Source organism: Mus musculus, chromosome 9 (genome assembly GCF_000001635.26).
Source record: "Mus musculus strain C57BL/6J chromosome 9, GRCm38.p6 C57BL/6J".
Lineage (NCBI taxonomy): Eukaryota > Metazoa > Chordata > Mammalia > Rodentia > Muridae > Mus > Mus musculus.
Genome location: NC_000075.6, coordinates 119938511 through 119958225, shown reverse-complemented (window position 1 = coordinate 119958225; position 19715 = coordinate 119938511). Strand labels below are relative to the sequence as shown.

General features: G+C 51.4%; 1 protein-coding gene across 3 annotated transcripts in view; it reads right to left on the bottom strand.

Moving 5' to 3' along the window:
* Ttc21a (tetratricopeptide repeat domain 21A) overlaps window positions 1-19715 on the bottom strand; it is a 31842-nt gene that overhangs the window by 11205 nt on the left and 922 nt on the right. For all 3 annotated transcript variants that reach the window (XR_003948035.1, XM_006512321.2, NM_028735.3), the window contains exons 2-16: window positions 18930-19059; window positions 17700-17810; window positions 16927-17093; window positions 15532-15654; window positions 14252-14409; window positions 13197-13281; window positions 12645-12743; window positions 11415-11607; window positions 7528-7625; window positions 7206-7406; window positions 5942-6071; window positions 3913-4070; window positions 3477-3692; window positions 1154-1392; window positions 90-162 (exon numbers count right to left, since the gene is read on the bottom strand). Coding sequence is in view for 2 of the 3 variants with exons in the window: in XM_006512321.2 (XP_006512384.1) it covers window positions 90-162; window positions 1154-1392; window positions 3477-3692; window positions 3913-4070; window positions 5942-6071; window positions 7206-7406; window positions 7528-7625; window positions 11415-11607; window positions 12645-12743; window positions 13197-13281; window positions 14252-14409; window positions 15532-15654; window positions 16927-17093; window positions 17700-17810; window positions 18930-19059 (2181 nt within the window). In the remaining variant the exon portion in view is untranslated. The remainder of the gene's footprint in view (window positions 1-89; window positions 163-1153; window positions 1393-3476; window positions 3693-3912; window positions 4071-5941; window positions 6072-7205; window positions 7407-7527; window positions 7626-11414; window positions 11608-12644; window positions 12744-13196; window positions 13282-14251; window positions 14410-15531; window positions 15655-16926; window positions 17094-17699; window positions 17811-18929; window positions 19060-19715) is intronic.

Sequence of the window (19715 nt, the reverse complement as noted above, 5' to 3'; positions counted from 1 at the left end):
GTATGGAAGGGGATGTCTTTTTCTCCCCTCACCCCTACTGGAGATGTGAATCTGGGGGCTAGTTAGCAAGGCTAGGTTCTCCCACTTACCTCCTGAATGTTCATGAAAGCGTCACCCAGTAGCAGGCTGCTGTGGGGGCCGGGCAGATGTTCACAAAGCTCCCTACAGGAGAAATCAACTGCAGCTCTCAGGCCCAGGCCTGCCTAATGCTCACCTGCTCACCATTCTTGAGTCACGGAGATCCTGGGGGAACCTTGAGAGCCATCTTAGCCAGGCTCTCACCTCCATCCCGGCCATAGCTGGGGGCCACCCCGGCCCTCCAGCCCTTCTCCATGAACAGCCACACTGTGTTCCGTGTTTCTTTGTTTGGGTTTGGTTGGATTTTGAGACAGGCAGGATCCAAGCGTGGGGTTACAGTCGTGGCCTGCCCCACCTGGTTTATGTCACAGGGCTTTGTGCATGGTATACAAGCACTCAATAACCAAGCTACATCCCTGGACACTCATCCTCTTCCTGAGGCGCTGAGACTGAAGCCAGCATACGCCTGGCAAGCGTGTCGCCACAGACCCCCACCCCACCCCCACTCCAGCCCCCCACTGTTCCCCGAGAACGTCCAATCCGGACAGGCTACACTGTCGATCAGTTTCTACACTCCCAGTTTTCCAACCTCCAAACTAGTTTTACCAGAGAAAGAGGCTGGGGAGGCCCCCTGAGATCATAACACCAACTCCTGGGAGACAGAGGGTGGGGGCCACCACCTTCCGCTCCAATCTCTCCTCACCCAGCCCACACTGGCCATCTCAGAGGCCCTGCACCATAGTTCTTCAAGGAAAGGCAGAGTGAGGGGCCAGAGTGTAAATGTGTTCTCGTTACGCCTTTGGCATCCGTGCTGGGATCCAGGCTCAGACCCTTCCAACAGAATGTCAGCCATCGGGACAGAGATGTGGGGGAGGGGCTGGCAGCAGGTCCTCAGAACTCACCCACAGGCAGGGAGACCTATGAGGTGCTCATACCTTGGTCTAATGTGCTCTGGGGATACACTCTGGAGGGAGACCCAGTTGAAGGTATACAACCTGAGGAATCCCCCCCACCCCCCAGCAGCCCGGGGCTCGGGGGTGGGGTGAAGGTGCCACCTGCTGTGGATGGAGCTTACACGTAGCAGCCAATGTAGAGGCGCACGTCCTTGCGAGTGTGCAGGTAGATACTGGCCATCTTCTCCTTGGCTTCTGTGTAGCAGGGTTGCTTGGGTGTGATACCTCTTAACATGTTCAGCGCCAGGTCCACGTTGCCCTTGCTCAGAGCCAAGTCCACGTTGGCGACCGTGATGCGCATCTCCTCTGGCGTGCCGCTGAACTCATTGATGGCGTCCTGCATGATCTTGGTGGCCTCGTGCTACGACGTGTGGGACCAAACAGACCCTCTCTTTGGTGTTAACCATGACAGGTGACCCAAGGAGAGTTCTACCACCTTCCCCATGCCTGGGTTCAGCTCAGAGCCTGGAGCTCCTGGGCCATCATGGCTCTGTACCACCTGCAGAGCAGCTGTGGAGGTAAGGTTCATCAGAACCCACATGGGGACAGCTCATCTGACCCCACCCTTTCCCCAGGAGTTTAGCTGAGGGACCAGACCTGACACCAGACACCTGTAATCCTAACACTTGAGGGGCTGAGGCAGGAGGATCGTACATTTCATGCCAATCTGGACTACACAGAGAGTTAAAAACAAACAAACAAACAAAAGACTGGGGGGGGGGGGCGATGAAATGGCTCAGCAGGCTAAGGCGTCCGTTGCTAAAGCTGTCGATGTGAATCCAATCCCCAGGACCAACATGATGGAAGGAGGGAGCCAACTCCCAATTTGTCTTCGGATGTCCACTCATGCATGATGTGACGCGCGTATAACAACATGTGCACGTGTTTACACACACAATAATAAACGAATGGTAAATCTTCAAAGTTAAAAAAACAAACAAAAAAACCAAACTGAACAATCAAACACTGCTCAGCTTTTTTTTTTTTTTTTTTTAAAGAAATGTTTATCTTTGCTGGGTGTTGGTGGCACATACCCTTAATCCCAGCACTCAGGGGACAGAGGCAAGCAGGTTTCTGTGAGTTCAAAGCTAGAAGCCTTCTCTATAGAATGAGTTCCAGGACACAGAGAAATCTTGTCTCAAAAAAACCCAGAAACAGAAAAAAAAGTATCTATTTTTATTCCATGTGTATGAGTCTCTTTCTCTCTTTCTCTTTCTCTCTCTCTCTCTCTGTGTGTATGTACACATCCCTTGTGCCTTTAGAGGCCAGAAGGAATTAGACCTTCTGGAACTGGAATTACAGATGGTTGTGAGCCACCATGATGGTGCTGAGAACTGAGCCCAGATCCTTGGCAAGAGCAGCCAATGCTCTAACCACCGAGTCATCTCTCTAGCATATGTGTGTGTGTATACACAGATATATACATGTTTTATTGTGTATATATATTGTATGTATGTGCATATATATGTGTATGTATGTGTATATATTATTTATATTTTTCATTTATTTATATAATTATGTTATTTTAGCACATATATATAAATACACACACACACACACACAGATATAAACAGTGTCTAATGTCTAAACTATGTAGCCCTGGTTGGCTTGACACTATGTAGACCAAGCTAACCTCCATGCTGGCCCCACCCCTTTTCTCAAGGCTCAAACCCATGACCTCAAGCTTGCATGGGAGGCACTCTGCCAGCTGAGCCACCTTCACAGTCCCTGTGTCTTGAAGGAGTGAGCAGTTGTTTTCTTCAGGCTAGTTTCCTGTCTTCATCAGGCTCATCACAGGGGAAGGTTACGGGCCCTGGTCATAGAGATGGCCCAGGACAGACCACATCCTGTGAGTTGGCAAGGCTACTAAGGCCAGGGCATCGTACAGACTCCAGCCTCGAGGAGTCTTGCTCTTGCCTCTTGCCAAGGCTGGGAGAGCTCTGTGAGTTTGAGGCCAGCTTGGTCTACACGGTGAGCTCCAGGCCAGCCAATCATACATAGTGAGACACTGTCTCAACCAAACCAAACCAACAGAAAGGGTTGGAATCATAGCCCAAGTTAACATCAGGCACAGTAGGAGCTTGGCCCCCAGGCTGATCTCCTGGGGCCTCTAATGTGCTCCAGGGAAGGGGAGCAAACACATCTTTCTCTCTTCCTCTTGCCTTCTTTTCTTTGTTGTGTGTCTCTGTGTGGGGTGCGCATGCACGTTCCCACTGAGGGGTGGAGGCGTGAGTGTGCTCTCCCTGCTCATTCATGTCTGCGTGAGAGCCTGACAGAAATGTTCCTTCGCTTGTTCTCCACTCTGTTTACTGAGGCAGGTCTCTCACTCTGAGGCTAAAACTCTCAGATGAATTGTGGGTTCTGAGGATTTGAACTCTGGCCCTCAGGCCTTCACAGCAAGCTCTTTATCCACTGAGCCCAATCCCCAGCCCTGGCATTTCTTACCAGTTCCCCATTCAGTCGGAGAGCCTCTACTAGCTCTAGCAGGATGGATGCCCGCTCGCTGGGCCGAACGGAGGGGCTTTGGGACTTCCTGCCCTCTTCTGCCTTCGAGGTGGGAACCTTTATGATCATTTTTAAGGTCTTTATGGCCTCGGCATAGTCGCCCGTCTTATTGAGGGCCCTGGCTTTGATGAAGTGGTAGAGGGGATGGTCTCGGACCTAGGAGAGGCAGGGCAGAGTGGGGTCTAGCTTACACCCCTGCTGTCATACAGCAGCCCCAGGAACTTCTCCAGGGGAGCTGGGGAGCCAGCCCTGCCTGCCGGTTAGCAGAGGGTCTGGGGGGAACGCGTATGCCTTTATGTGGCTTCCCCCCTCCCAGGCAACTGTCCGGAAAAGGGTGCAACAGTTGGGTGGGCCACACAGTGTGGCGCGCTCCCACCTGGAAGTTGTGGCTGACACCCAGCTCTAGGCAATGGGAGCACATGGCGAAGTTGCCCTGGGCCAGGTAGATCTGGGACATGAGGAGGTGAGCATCCACAAATGTGGGGTCCAGCTCCAGGCAGCGCTGCAGGGTGCTCTGCGCATTTTCCAGCTCTCCTAGGAACAGGAAACACAAAGTCTGTGTCCAGGGATCTTCAGGAGCCACCCCAAGGACCCGCCCAACAAGTAGAGGGAGGGAGACTGGATTGCACAGGTGCAGCCTTTCGGAAGTCTCAACATTGGTGTCTCACCCAGCTTTAAAATTTTGAGTGTGTGTGTGTGTGTGTGTGTGTGTGTGTGTGTGTGTGTGAGTGAGACTCCTCAGGAGACATTCACCTTGTGTTGAGACAGGGTCTTTCTCTGACCTGGAGCTCACCGAGTAGGCTAGGCTAGGCAACCAGCAAGCCCTTGGATCCCACTGTATCTCTACCTCTCCTGCACTAGTTCTACAAGTATGGGGTCGGACTCAGGTCCTCTGCTTGCAAGGAAAGCACCCGATGACCGAGCTCTTTCCTCTGCCCTGCAAGGCCTGTTGGAAAGTCTAACTTAGCCGGGGGCGTGGTGACGCACGCGTTTACGTGGGTGACACATCCCAGCATCCTGAGTTCCAGGACAGCCAGGGCTGCACAGAGAAACCCTGTCTTGAAAAAACAAAAACCAAAAAAACCAAAAAAACCAAAAAAAGAAAAGAAAAGAAAACAACAACAAAAATGAAAAAAAGAAAAGAGGAGAGAAAGTCTGACTTGACTTAGTATCCACATGACCCTGTAAGGCTGGTATCCTGATCCTTGCTAGTTTATCTTTCTTTCTGGTGGTGCTGGGAATCGAACCCAGGATCTCAAGCATGCTAAGCAGGCACTGTATCTGCCTAGGCCTTGACATACTATCTTTTGGATGTGGGATTTGGGATGTGGTCATGCAGGTCATTTAGCTGGAGGGACAAAGTCTTCATTTAAAAAGAAGACTTCTCTTGCCGGGCAGTGGTGGCGCACGCCTTTAATCTCAACACTTGGTAAGCAGGGGCAGGCAGATTTCCGAGTTGGAGGCCAGCCTGGTCTATAGAGTGAGTTCCAGGGCTACACATGGAAACCCAGTCTCAAAAAAAAAAACTAAAAATAAATAAATAAATAAAATAAAATAAAAAATAAAAATAAAAAAAAGAAGACTTCTCTTCACGGAGGTCTGAACTCCTGACGCTGGGAGACTTGGGGCCGCTTTGAAGCCAGCTGCAGCCCAGTTTGACAATGGCAGCTTAACGCCTGGGTGCTGTGGGCCAGGAGGTGCATTTTCTCCCTCTGTAGCCAGGCCTCTCCACAGCTGCTGCCTGGAGTCCCTCACCTGGAGGTTGGCCTACACCTCTTTTGGGTCTCAAACTCCCTCATCTTTTCTTTTCTTGTGTGCTGTGGAGAAAGGAAGAGGTCACCATGGCAACCTAAGCACTTGGAGACTTAGCTTTGGTCCCAAACCTGTTGGTAGCTTCCAGTGCCTCTGGGACAGCCCTTCCCTGGCCTTGAACCCAGGAGACCTTGAAGCTTAGAGTAAATTTGGCACGGAGACCTTGAGTATGAAGACTTAGGAGCCCTCAGATGAGCAAAACCACTCAACACAGAGCTCACTGGAGACCAGGGAAGGACTGAGTGTCAGAGAGAACAATGGGGCATCCGTGGAGCCTGCTTTCCCTTTCTCCCCAGTTGCCTGAGCTGTGATGCGGGAGGAGCTAGCAGACCAGGGGGTGCCTCAGTGACCCTCTGAAAGCCCCACACACCAGCCTCACTAAGTCACTCTTCTTACCCATGTCTTTGCCTTGGCCTCCTGCACAGCAGCGTTCTGTGATGTGCATATGTATGTATGTATATATATATATATGTATGTATGTACACATGTATGCAGGTGTGTATGTATGTCACATATAGGAAAAGTACCCCAGGCAAGGTTATTCTCCAGGATATAACCCTAGGGCTCAGTGTCTTCTGGGACTCACTGCTCACCTGAGAGGAACTTGACCTGAGCCGTTACATACAGTGGCTCCATCATGGCCGGGGCCACCTTCACCACAGGACTCAAGATCATGGCGACTTGTTTAAGAAGTGGAGATACGAGCTGGCCGGGTGACCGGGGCTGTGGGAACACCAGGGGATAAATGTGTGGTTCACCTTATTCTGCCTCCTACCTCCTCCTCTTTCTAAAAACCTTTCCCCTGGACAGGGTCTCATGTAGCCCATGACTGCCTTAAATTCCCTGTGCAGCCATGGACAATCTTGAGATTTTTTTAAAAAAAGATTTATGTATTTATATATCTCATGTATCTGGGTGTTTTGTCTGCACATCTATCTATCTGAACACCAGAAGAGGAAGTTGGATCCCATACAGGTATAGACAGTTGTGAGCTGCCATACAAGTGCTGGGAACTGAACCCTTGACCCCTGGTTGAGAGCCAGTGCTCTCCAACCACTGAGACATCTCTCCAGCACCAACATTCTTAAGCTTCTGATGTTCTTTCCTCCTCCTCCGTGCTGAGATTATAGTTCCTATCAGGATACAGGCAGGTGCATGGCCCGTGGACCACCCACCCAAACACCGTCCCTGCTCCACACCTTCAGAAAGGCCTGGGAGCCTGGGAGCGATGCAAAGCTTTGACCTCACCCGGGACATCCAGCTCTGTACTAGAACAGCCTCTGAGGTCATCTGGCTTCAACTCGGTCCAGTTTGCGAAGCACTGGGGCTGTGACTGTTGTTCAGTGGGTGGGGTGCTTGCTTTTAGTTAAAGCACCGAGTTCCATACCACAGGCTGGATGTGGTGGCACACACCTGTAATCCCAGCTCTAGGGTGAGCAGGCAGGAGGATCGGGAGTTCAAGGACATCCCTGGCTATGGAGTAAATACACTAGAGACTAATCTTGGCTATAGGAAACCCTGTCTTTTTCTTTGTTTGTTTGTTTTTTTGAGACAGGGTTTCTCTGTATAGCCCTGGCTGTCCTGTAGACCAGGCTGGCCTCAAACTCAGAAATCTGCCTGCCTCCGCTTCCCAAGTGCTGGGATTAAAGGTGTGTGTCACCATGCCAGGCTTTGAAACCCTGTCTTATAAACAAGTCAACAAACAAACAAACAAACCCCAGGAAAACACTAGCCCCCTGCTTGCTTGCAGCTCAGGCTGGCTGGTGCCTGGCCAGGGAAAGCCCTCACCTCTATCTTCATGTGAGCACCACCTACACCTGTACTTTAGCCCCTGCCATGGAGATTGGTTCCCCTAACCTGCTTGGGGCAGAAATGCAGATACTCCTTGGCGATGCAGACCAGAAAGAGGGGGTCCAGCTTTTCAAAGTACTCGGGGCTCAGGGCCAGACCCTGCATGCTGGAGAAGTGCACTTCCACCGCCTCCTTCAGGAGCGCCGTGGCCTCCTGCTCCAGCCTTTGCTTCTTAGCTGCTACGAGGGCTTGCAGGAAAACCAGCAACTGTGCGAGAGAGGCTTGGGCTCAGGCGAGCTGAGGCTGGCCCCGAGCAGTAAGGTGGGCCACTTTGATGGCCCTCTGCTGGAGACCCCCCTCCCAGCCATCCTTGCCCATTAGCTCTGACCTCAGACTTCCCAAGGGACTGCTGCACCTCCTTGAGGAACTCCAGCTGGTGAGCAGCCTCCTCCAGCTGGCCCTGTAGGATCTGGCACCAGATGCTCCCTATAGATGAACGAGAATGAAGCTGGGCAGGCAGGCAGGCAGGCAGCAGAGCCAGCAGCCCTGCAGAGCGGCAGAGCCAGGGGCAGGACTGAGGAGGAAGGAGGCACCCCAGGCTGTGTCCTCATGTCTTTACAAACTGAAGAGGGGGCAGGGAACGGAAGCAGGAAGACAACAATGATCCCTCATTCATATGTTAGCTTTAAAATCAGCTCCAGTGATAACCACCATTAAGAACTTGGGGCTTAACCCTTCGGACATTTTTCTAAGTATTTGTTATTAATGTACACACAGCTACTCAAAGATCCACATTTGGGGGTCCAGGGTATAGCGTGCACGAAGCCCTGGGTATGTGTGTGCAATGCGCATGAGCATGTCTGCCATGTTGCACTCGTGAGGGTCAGAAGGCAACCAGTGGGAGCCAGTTCTGTCCTTGGTGGGCCCTGGGGACTGAACTCAGGTCATCAGGCTTGCTGGTGGCCACTTTACCCACGCAGCCATCCTGCCTTCCCTGCTAAGAATTGAGACATATCATTCGTTCCAGTCTCAGACACATTCAATCTTACCAGTCCAATGTGACAGGGCGAGCTGGAGGTAGACACAGCTGGTAAGAGCGCTGCGGTTCCGGCAGAGGACCTGAGTCAGGTTCCTAGCACTCACAAGAGGGCTCGAAACTGCCTGCAACCGCAGCTCAGGGGATCCGACACCCTCTTCTGACCCCTGTGGGCACCTGCGCTCCCTCTCCCACTCAGGGGATGAGTTCTAGTCCATATTCTTTTGATTATTAGGGGGAGTGAACATTTTTATAGTTTTTAGTTAGTAACTTTTTATTTTATTTTAATTGTTTTAAAGGTTTATTTATTTAATGTATATGGGTTCACTGTAGCTGTCTTCAGATACACACGAAGGGGGCATCCTATCCCATTACAGATGGTTGTGAGCCACCATATGGTTGCTGGGATTTGAACTCAGGACCTCTGGAAGAGCAGTCAGTGCTCTTAACTGCTGAGCCACTCTCCAGCCAGTTAGTGACTTTAATTAGATTGTGAATTTCCTATTTGCAGCCTCACCCCACCCCCTGCCTTTTGTTTGGGGTGATTTTTTTTTTATGGTGGTGGTGGCAGACACTCTACTAGGCAATGTCCACCAGTTTCTTTTTATATACTAGGGTGATTAACTTATTTTTAATCATTATTATTTTCAAGACGGTGTCTCATGTAAGCCTAGGCTGGCCTCAAACTCTACAGAGCTGAGGGTGATCTTGAACTCACGATCCTCTCCTCCCAGCTGATGGTGCCCTTCACTTCAATCACTGGGAAGTCCCAGGCTTTGGGGCTTGACTTTGCTTCCTAGAGGCCCCCTGATTTGCGTGACCCACTGGACAACCCCTGCCCTGCACACTGCTTGCAGATCCAGAAGTACAAAGACTGAGCCTGGGGTAGTTGGTAGAACTTGCAAGCTCAGGCTGGCACCTCCCCCTGACTTGCCCCTCTGGGTCAGCTGAGATGGGGACTCCAGCAAGTGAAGGGCTGAGCTTGTCCTGGGTCAGATTGGTGTGAGGCAGACTTGTAAGCAGCTGGCTTCCCTCTGGTTCCCTGCCGGGGCCTTCCCTGAAATGAGGAAGCTGGGAAGGAGTCAGTGTGGTGAGTGAATGCCTCAGGAGATCTGCCTGTGTGCTGAGCCGTGCTGAGACTTTCATGGCGGTGATGAGGGGTCCTCTGGGGCAATACTCTCTTCCCTCCAGTTCTCTGTAAGGGTCTCCTTGAATGTTCTCACAATCCACTTCCTGGATATCTGTCCCACTGTGAGCTTTTGCTCTCTGCCTCTGATACCCTGATATTCCCTGGGACTCTTTGGAGAAAGCTGGTCTGCTCATTTTGTTGTTTTCTGAAGACAGGGTCTCTGGGTGGGGAGGATGGTCTTGAACTCAGAATCCTCTGCCTCAGTCTTCAGAGGTCTGGAGTGGCAGACATGGCCACCATGCCCAGCTTTGGTCTTTGGCTGGCTCACCCCTGCCTATGTTGGCTCACAGGTTTCTAGTCATGCTTGGACTTCCCGAGCGTGACACTGTCTGCCTCTGAGGTTCTTGAAACTTCTGGTCTGCTAATGTCACTTTTCCCTTCTAGCACACTTGCAATGGAGTCTTCTTTTAAATTCCCTTGTTTGCTTGCTTGTTTGTTTATCGTGGCCCTGGCTGTTCTGGAGTTCTCTATGTAGACCAGGATGGCCTCAAACTCACAGAGATCTGACTGTCCCTGACTCCCGAGGGCTGGGATTAAAGTCATGTGTCACCACATCCAGCTTGGAGTCATCTTTTAAGAATGCCATCAGGGCTGGCCAGAGTGCTCGGCAGATAAAGGTGCTCGCTGCATAAGCCTGGTGACCTGACTTGGATTCCCTGGGACCGACATAAAGGTGGAAGAAAATCAAAGATGTCCTCTGGTCTCCATATGTGTGCCACGGCATTGTACAAATGCACACTAATAAATAAAATAAAACAAAATCAAATCAAAGCCTTCATGTTCTATGCCTGTAATGCCAACACTGGGGGCAGAGGCGGGAGGGCTGGCTCAAGGCCATTTTCAGCTATATTAAGTTTGAGGTCAGGCCGTACTACAAAAGATCTTCTCTCTAAATAATAGATAGATAGATAGATAGATAGATAGATAGATAGATAGATAGATAGATGGATGGATGGATGGATGGATGGATGGATGGATGGATGGATGGATAGATAGATAGATAGATAGATAGATAGATAGATAGATAGATAGATAGATAGATAGATGATGGAGGAGAGGTGTTGGTGTGAGGGCCTAATGTGCTGACCAGAAAGTTTTAACTGCTCTGATAACTACACTATCTCTCAGGGAGGCCTGAGCTTAGACCAAGGGACCTCAATACTCAGCCCCTCAGGGCTAGCCAAGAACAGTTGCTCCAAGCACTGAGCCAGCTTCCTCCACCCCAAGCAAACCCCAGTGCCCCAGAGAACACAGAGAGACTGGAGTTGAGCTGTTAAAAAAAAAAAAAAAGTATAGAAAAGTCGGGGATGCCAGCTGGGAATAAAGGAAAGGGTGATGTCACTTAATTTGTAGAGAGCTTCACTATGTATAAAGCCCTGGATTAAAAATACAGCACCAGCCAGGTGTGGCGGTGCACACCTTTAATCCCAGCACTCAGAAGGCAGAGGCAGGTGGATTTCTGAGTTCGAGGCCAGCCTGGTCTACAGAGTGAGTTCCAGGACAGCCAGGACTACACAGAGGAACCCTGCCTTGAAAAACCAAAACCAAACAACCAAACAAACAAATAAAGAAAATTAAAAATTAAAAAGTGGAGCCTTTGGGAAAGTCATTTGATCCTTACACACAAGATAAAGCAAGTTATCAGGACAGACAGTAAAGAAACCTGCAGAGAGCTCTCAGAGGGAGGTCAGGATGCATATACAAGTGTGTGTGTGTGTGTGTGTGTGCATGTCAGGGGGTGGGGGGCAGAGGACATCTCCACTTCTGGCTTGTGGGAACCAAGAAGGGGCAGGACCACCAGAATGAGCATCAGACTACCACTCTCCTGGTAAAGTAGGATTTGGGTGCCACAGCTGTGCCATGGGTCAGTGTGGACGGGATGGTGGTTCCCAATTGGTCCTGAACCTTCCAACTAACTGTATTGGTGGGTTCACAGGAAGACTCCATGGTACAGTAACCCCCAAACTCACACGTGGTCTGGAGAGAATGTTCCTAGGCACACACCCCACTGGGCTATCACCCTGCCCTGCCCAGCCCAGCCTTCAGAGACCTGCCAAGGCAGCCAGCCTGTTCTCCTCCAGCTTCATGGCCTCCTTGTACCACAGACAGGCTTCCTTCACTTGTTGGTGTAGGATGAAGAGGTAGCCCAGCTCTGTGGCCACAAGGGCACAGGAAGGTGTGGCCATAAAGATGCGCTCCAGGAAGCCGCTCACAAGCCGATGGACCACCTGGTGCCTCCCACACTGCCAAGAGTGGACATATGGGAACAAAGAGTCTTGTCAGCCCAATGTGCCTGGGTGAAGATACATCAGATGTGTGTGCGTGTATGTGTGTGTGGAGGGGTGGGGGGTTCACAGCTGGGGAGGTCCCAAAGAGCCCATGAGGCATCTGGGATTTTTTTCTATCTATCTATCTATCTATCTATCTATCTATCTATCTATCTATCTATCTATCTATCTATCTATCTATCCATCCTCTGGCCACAGGCTCTTCTGGATGTGCCCTTGGCTGGTCACAGTAACTGATGATCTCGGTAGTTACCTACAGGTTGTTTTGTTTTAGTAACAGGGTCTTCTGTAGCGCAGTAGCCCAGGCTGGCTTTGAACTTGCTATGTAGCTGAGGCTGGCTTTGAACTCTCTATCCTCTTGCTTCTACATCACAGGTGCGTACCACCACTCTCAGCCTCCTACCAGGAGGCGTTTGCTTTTGTTTGTTTGTTTCTAGTTAAGGCTTGTTGAAAAGCTTGTTTATGAGAAGTAGCCATGGCAAACCATGTCCGTTGCCACTTGAGGACAGAGCTGAGAAATTCAGACACTCGGACACACACATGGAGGGCGACAGTCACCCAGTGGCACCTAGGAGCCCCAGTCTGGTTCCTGCAGCCCAGGGGTTGGCCTGATTCTTCGTTTTCTTCCTGCAAACCTTGCTTGGGAGGTGAAGGCTTTACAAAAGACAAACTCTATGGCAACTTGGTCTGTTTGGACCTTTGACGTCACAGGCCCAGGTGGGCTGTCGGTCAGGTTACTGCCAGGAGGAGGTGGGTCACGGCTGGTGTGATTCTGCGAAGCAGATGCAGGTACCTTCTCTCCCTAGTAGGGGCACCACTGTAAAAGCCCTTCAGACCCCAACTTCCTGGTCACTGTGGCGCCTCCTAGTGGCCGCATCATGTCACTGTTTGCAGCCAGAGAAGGGCAGAGGCCCAGGCAGAAGGAGAGGGGGTTGGGTGCTTGGAGCATAAAGGGCAGGGGGTAGGTCAGAAATGGGGCACCACCTACTTACCAGCCTGCTGATTACAAGGATCTTCTTAAGATGTAGGTTTGGATTGTGGGGCTCTCCAGTCTCTAGCGCCTTGATGAGGTTTCTGACCCGGTCGGCAGCCTGCGGGGACAACAGGCAATGTTGGGGGCACAGCTTGGCTGGCAGAGTGCTTGCCTTAGCACGCATGAGTTCTTGTTTCTCCAAGGGATGATGTCAGGGTCCTTTTCAAGGGTTTTCCCCTGGGACACATCTCAGAGCTCTACAGATGGGAGAACTTCCTTTCTCTGCATTGCTGGCCTTGTCAAAGGATGGTGTATGTCCCACTATTCAAAAGCCAGGGCTGGGTTTGGGTGTGGGCTGGGGCTGGGGTTGGGGCTGGGGTTGGGGTGCAGTGGGTTCCTCCTCGTATTGTATCTGTTCATTGCTCAGCTGAGTCAGACTCCTGCTCTCTGTCTGTCTGTCTTTTTTGGACGGACAGGGTTTTGACCTGAACTCATCTCTGATCATCCTGCCCGACTCCTGGGATTACAGATGTGTCCCCAGGCTGAGCTTCTGAGTCTTGAGGCAACTTACTCTGTCCGTGTTCCCTTCTTTCACCAGCTCGTGCACAGCTAGAATTTGCCAGGCATCAATATTGTTTTCGTCTTTTTCAAGGATTCTGCAATAGAAAGGGAAGTCATATGAACTGATCGTATTCACAGCGTGGCCGGACGGGATGCTAGAAGGATCTGATTTCATTTTAACATCCATTCCTACTTTTTATTTTTAGACTTGTGTTTTAAAAACAATTTATTAAGAGGCTGGAGAGATGGCTCAGCGGTTAAGAGCACTGGCTGCTCTTCCAGAGGTCCTGAGTTCAATTCCCAGCAACCACATGGTGGCTCATAACCATCTATAGTGAGATCTGGTGCCCTGTTCTGGCCTGCGGGCATACATGCTGGAGGAACGCTGTATACATAATAAATCTTTAGAAAAATTTATAAGGGGCTGGAGACATGGCTCAGTGGGTAAGAGCACTGACTGCTCTTCCGAAGGTCCTGAGTTCAAATCCCAGCAACCACATGGTGGCTCACAACCATCCATAATGAGATCTGACACTCTCTTCTGGTGTGCCTGAAGACTTAAAAAAATTTATAAGAAAACATAATTTATTAATTTTATATTGCGTGCATTGGCGTTTTGCCTGCCCTTTTGTCTGTGTGAGGGTGTCAGATACCCTGGAACCAGAGTTACAGACAGGTGTGAGCTGCCACGTGGGTGCCGGGAATTGAACCTGAGTCTTCTGGAATAGCAGCCTGTGCTTTTAGCTGCTGAGTCATCTCTCTGGCCTCTTCAGATTTTTTTGTTTGTTTGTTTGTATTTCAAGACAGGGTTTCTCTGTGTAGCCCTGGCTGTCCTGGAACTCACTTTGTAGACCAGGCTGGCCTCGAACTCAGAAATCCGCCTGCCTCTGCCTCCCAAGTGCTGGGATTAAAGGTGTGCGCCACCACTGCCTGGCTCAAGATAAAAATCTTAAAGGGCTGAGGCTATAGCTCCCTGGCAGAGCGTATACACAAAGCCCTGTGTTCCACCGCCAGCACCCCAACCATCTAAAAGGGAGGATTCCTGGCAAGTAGTGCGTCCCTCACCTTTGTCCGGTTTCTATCGTCTGATCCCAATCCTGCCGAGCCAGGAACAGCTTCATCTTCAGGACTAAAGCGGGCAGGAAGTTGCTGCAGGCCAAGGTGACCTGGTTCGCCACCTCCAGGGCCCCAGAGAAGTTCTGTTGTGTCATGAAGTACGTTGCCTGGGGGAGAAGACCTTCCATGTGATGCCGGGTCCTGTTCACTTGTTAGGGGGAGGGGAGATCACGCTGGGCACTGCAGATCCTTCTGGCTGGGCCCGTAGCCCAAAGGCCCAGAGTTTAACTGTGGGGGGCCTACCTGCCAGCTAGGCTGGGAAGCTGCTTATTGTTTGTGTCTGGGGATCCTGGCCTCCTCAGCAGCCCAGTGTCAGTTACTGCTTCCCCCTGGGGTGCCCTACCAGGAGTCCTGAGGCCAGGGCAGGACTTCCAAAAAGGCTTAAGGGCCAGGATGTAGCTCAGTTGGCAGAGTTCTTGCATGTGGTTTTCCTGTCTCTCTCCTTCCCCTTTCCTGTGACTTAAGGATTTTGTAAGGACAGACAGACACACAGAAGATAGTAAGAGAACAGTTTTCTTCCCTCAAACACTAAGTCAATGAGGGTCATAAAAGAAAAAAAAGATTTTCATTCAAATTAAGATCAGAAATTCAAAACATGTAAAGTATACACCTTCCTTTTCTGGTGGCCGTTGAGTAACGTTAACAAGTGGGGAGATATCTGGGGGGTAGTAAAAGTCAGAGGTGCAGAAGAGACAGAGAGCCAGGCCAAAGGGGAGGAGGGTCAGAGGTCACAGTCCCTGGCAGGACCAAGAGGGTCTCCCTGGTCCCTCCCACTCTTGTCTGACCTTGTGTCTTGCCAACATTTGGGAGGTGGAAGCAGGAGAACCGGGAGCTCAAGGCTAGCCTTAGCTACATTAGTGAGTACAAGGGCCAGCCTTGGATAAGTGAGGGCCTGTCTCAAAACAGGAGCTAGGGATGTAGCTCAGTGGCAGAGTGCTTGCCTAGTGTGTGCAGAGCCCTGGGGTCAACTCCCTGGCTCGCCAAACAATACAACACACACCCAGAAGGATGGTCACACGGAGCTGGAAGGAGTTGGGCTCTGGACTGCTGTGACCCTGGGCTGCTTGCTGGCTCTGGATCTCAGATCTGGCCTGAGGTCACCTGGCAGACCTCTACCTCCAGAGACCAGACCGGGGACTCCCGGCTAGGCTTGCTCGTGGCACCTCTGCGCCCCCACTCCTACCCTCCCCACCCCCCAACCTGCACGCCCCGCCCCCTCAGCCGCTCACCTTGCCCATGAGCCCTAGCACATCTTTGGTGTCTTGAGTTCCTTGTTCCAGGTACTTGATGGATTTCTTCACAACGTGGGGTTTACTGGAGGTAAGGTCCACCCAGCCTTTGAGCACATAGCCCTGGGACAAGAACAAGGGGAAAGGTGAAGTTCTGCGTCCTGTCCAGCCTCTGCCCCAGCCGCTGGTGCCCTGCCCTCCACCTGGTAGGCCGCATCGTCTTGTGCAGATCCCGCTGGGAGGCTCCTCTGCCAGGTGGTGTCCCCTGCCTGCACTGCCTGCAACACCCTGACACCTCTTACTTTCCAGATCGGGCCTCATACATCTGGTAAAGGACTTGGTTACAGCTTAGCCTGGGAACCCCCATCCCACACCCAGGGGCCTGGTTTTCACGCATCTCTACCACTCTTCACAGCTCTTCATTGCTCCTTATGGAGGGACGCCCTCGCCCCTCTCCCCATGTCCTGGACACAGGCAGTCAGGTTACCAGTACTGGGGCTTGGGTAGGACTGCTCTTGCCCTCTGCACACCCTCTTCCAGTTACAGGGAGGGCCGGGCCTGGGGAGTGCGCACCACCATATGGATCCCAGAGATCAAACTCCGGTCATCAGGCTTGGCAGCAAACGCCTTGGCTCAGCAGATGCCTGAGCCATCTTGCCAGCCGGATCGTCTGGTTTTCTACAGGTCAGCAACTGATTCAAGATGCTTAAAGAGTGCTGGGACGAAGCCCTGGCCTGCTCCCCTAGAGGACTTTGGTTCTGTTTCCAGTACCCACGCGGAAGCTGACAAACGCCTGTCACGCATGTGGTGCAGACACAACACCCATACACGTCAAAAATAAGTTCAAAACAAAAATTGAAAAAAAAAAACGTGGTACTGCAATGCATGTGTATGGGAAGCCCTGGGTTTCAGCCCTGTGTGGAATAAGACAAGGCATGGGATAGCCTTAGAATCTCAGTACTCTAGAGTTGGGAGGCAGGCGGATCAGAAGTTCAAGGCCACCTTTGCTACAGTGCGAACTGTCTGAGACCTTGTCATGAGATCTCATTGCAGAACCCAGGCCTTGAGTACAACAGCTGCTACCACCATTCTCAGAAGCAGCTGTGGCCACCCACTCATAGGCTGGTCTCCTTGCTGTCCATCACTAGAGGAGGAGTTGGGAGGGTCATTTAGACCTGCCTGTGCCTCACTTTGGCTCACTGCCAGGCGTATGTTTTTGTCCCCACGCCCACCCCGAGACAGCATTTTTTTTTTTTTTTTTTTTTTTTTGAGACAGCATTTTTCTGTGTAGCCCTGGCTGACCTGGAACTTGCTCTATATAGACTGGCCTCAATCTCTGGGCGTGAGACCGCTATAATGCTGCTTTGCTTGGCCGCGGCTGACACCCTCCTGTACCTCTTTGGAGCCGCTGGAGACCTTCAACATGTGGTCAACATACTCCCTGGCCTTGTCGTGGTGACCCATGAACCAGAGGAAGAGGCTGGCGTAGTACAGAGCAGTGCTGCTGGCTGACCTGCGAATTTCCTTCAAGCTGCTCTCCAGTTCCTGAACTGCTTCTATGTCTACATCGAGGAGGAGGAGGAGGAGGAGGAGTGAGGAGTGAGGAGCGGATGTCCTCTTCTGATGCATTGTACCCTCTCTGCACCAGCGACGCTGCCCACATCCTTGGAGTTGTGTATACTTGAGCGCAGTTTACTGTCCGGGAGGCCCCACCCCACCCCATGTCCACCAGGGTGTCAAGCAGACGGACTAACCCTGAGTTCCTGACTGAGGCTCACAGTCCATCCTGAGTGAGAGATGGAAGTCTCCACTAGCACCTCTCTCTGACTCCCTAGAGACCTCAGACTGGGGGCACAATTAGAATGGCTGGGTTTATTTATTTTTAAAACTATCTTGGTGAGGAATGAAGATGTTTTCAAGATTCCTGGTCTGGGGAGATGGTCCCTTTTGTCATGCTTTCTGCCTGCTCCCTCTCTGTTGGCTTCAGACATTAGGCCCTCTCAGAGGCCTGTGGGGTGAGGGTGAGGGATAGCCTGTTTTGGCTGGCTAACAGTAGATCTAAGTCGCCTGTGCGTGGGTGCCTTCTTCAACGACTCTTGCAAGCCTGTGTCCCTGCAGTGGCTTTTCCTCCCCTTGGGGCCCAGTCTACCAAACATGGCCACGCTCACCGATGGTGTCGCAGGATTTGTGAGCAGAAAGCAGGGCGATGACCGCGCACAGGGACGTGTCTGGGTGGCTTTGGATGCCTTCCAGCTCGCTGATGGCATCGTGGATGTGGTCTGCAGAAAGAATGTACATAGTCTGATCCTGGGGCTCCAGGCACACGACACAGGGTTCCTGTTGGTCGCTGCCTGCTTTCACACACGAAATCCAGAACACAGTCTGATGCAAAAGCTCCTCGGGGGGCCTGCATTTCCTGGAGGGTGAAGGTCTCTGAAGGCCATTGCCACCATGGTCGGGGCCAGCAAGGGGAGGTCCATGTGTGTACCTGTGCGTGCCGGTCAGAGGACAGACTTAACTGATTTTCTTTAGGCACCATCTGCCTTGTTTGATAAATAATGTAAATATTTTATGTGTGTGTAGGAGGCCAGAAGAGGACGTAAAATCCACAGGAACCGGAGTTATCGATGGTTACGAGAGCTGCCTCGTGGATTCTGGGGATGGAATCAGAGTCCTCTGTAAGAGCGGCAAGTGCTCTTAACCGTTGATCCATCTCTCCAGCCCCCACTTTCTATTTTGTTTTTGAGAAAGGTTCTTTTGTATATCGGGCACTTGAAATTTGATACACAGTCTAAGGTAATGTCGAACTTCCAGAGCCTCCCGCTTCCGCCTCCCATGTGCTCCACTACATCTGGCCGACTGGTTGAGAAACTTGAAACCTAGAGATGTGCCTGAGAGCGAGCCTGGGCACTTTAGAGGGACTGGAGTCAGTTTTGAGGAGGGACCGAGCACTCCCACCTGGTTGTTCAAGGCCTACCGATTACATTTATCCCACATGTCCCTAATGTTAGCTACAGGGTGCTTGGACAGTTCTCAGCACCCAGGCTCTGTTTAAGCCCCACTCCCTCACATCTGAACCTTCCAGTGCTTACACCTCCCACTTCTCTTTTCCTCCAGATCCAACTTCCAAGCCCGAGACGGGTTAAACAGTCCTAGCCTTCTCTCTCTTAACAACCCATTTTATAGATAGGGATACTGAGCCTCATGGCAGGGGGCAGTGAGACACGATCTCAAAAGCTAACCTGATATATAGACTTTACAGGTTTCTGTTCATTAATGGGGGGGGGCTGGGAGGGCCAGGGGTGTTTCCATGGGAACATAGCTAGAAGCTGGCATCCAGATGCTGCTAGAAGATAAAAGCTAGGATGTTTCCCCCTGGGGTAGGAATAATGCCTCACCTTCCCCAAGGATTCCATACGCTCTGAAGAACTGCAGGGCTGGGTCGCTGCTGTACCTCTCTAGGCCCACATTCGCAGCCTGCAGCACATGGTGGAAGTACTTTTCCTGGCTGTAGTAAATGATCGAAGCCTGCATGAAAAGAAAGAACATGGTTGCCATAGCTCCCGTCCCTCCATCTTTGTTCTGGTCACGATGGGGTGAGACCCACTCCTGTTGAGGTGACCCATTCCTTCTCACGTCTACAAACAGGAAGGGAGAGGCAGCATTCAGGCCTGGCCTTCTCCTTCTGCAGCCCTGGGAAGGAAGGCGCTCCAGGGAGTTTGGCTACGGCAGAGGTTTTAGGTGACTGGGGGATGGTCAATACACCATGTAAGCTTCAAGTCAGGCTCATCCTAGGCTGGGAAGGAAGGGGACTGAGGAGTGGTCATTTTCAGGGTCTCCATGTCCTCCGCTATACACATCTTGGTATCTTTCACAGCTAAAGAAGCTGAAGCCCAGGGAGACACAGCCCATGGAGATCACACAGTAATTGGGGCTGAGATTTCAAAGCAAAAGCTCACTTCCTCTAAGGTTTGTGGGTGTTGAGTTGGGGATAGATGTGGTTAGGTCGTAAAAGCCTCATGGGCCATTTGAAAGAGCCTAGACGTCAGACAGGGTCATCAACAGGAACCAGCTCGAATGGCTTTAAGTAGGGGAGTGAAGTTTTCAGATTTTTAAAACTTTTGGCAGAGCCTGGTGTTCATGTATCCCAGACTGGCCTCAAACTCAACTATGGTGAGTTTCTG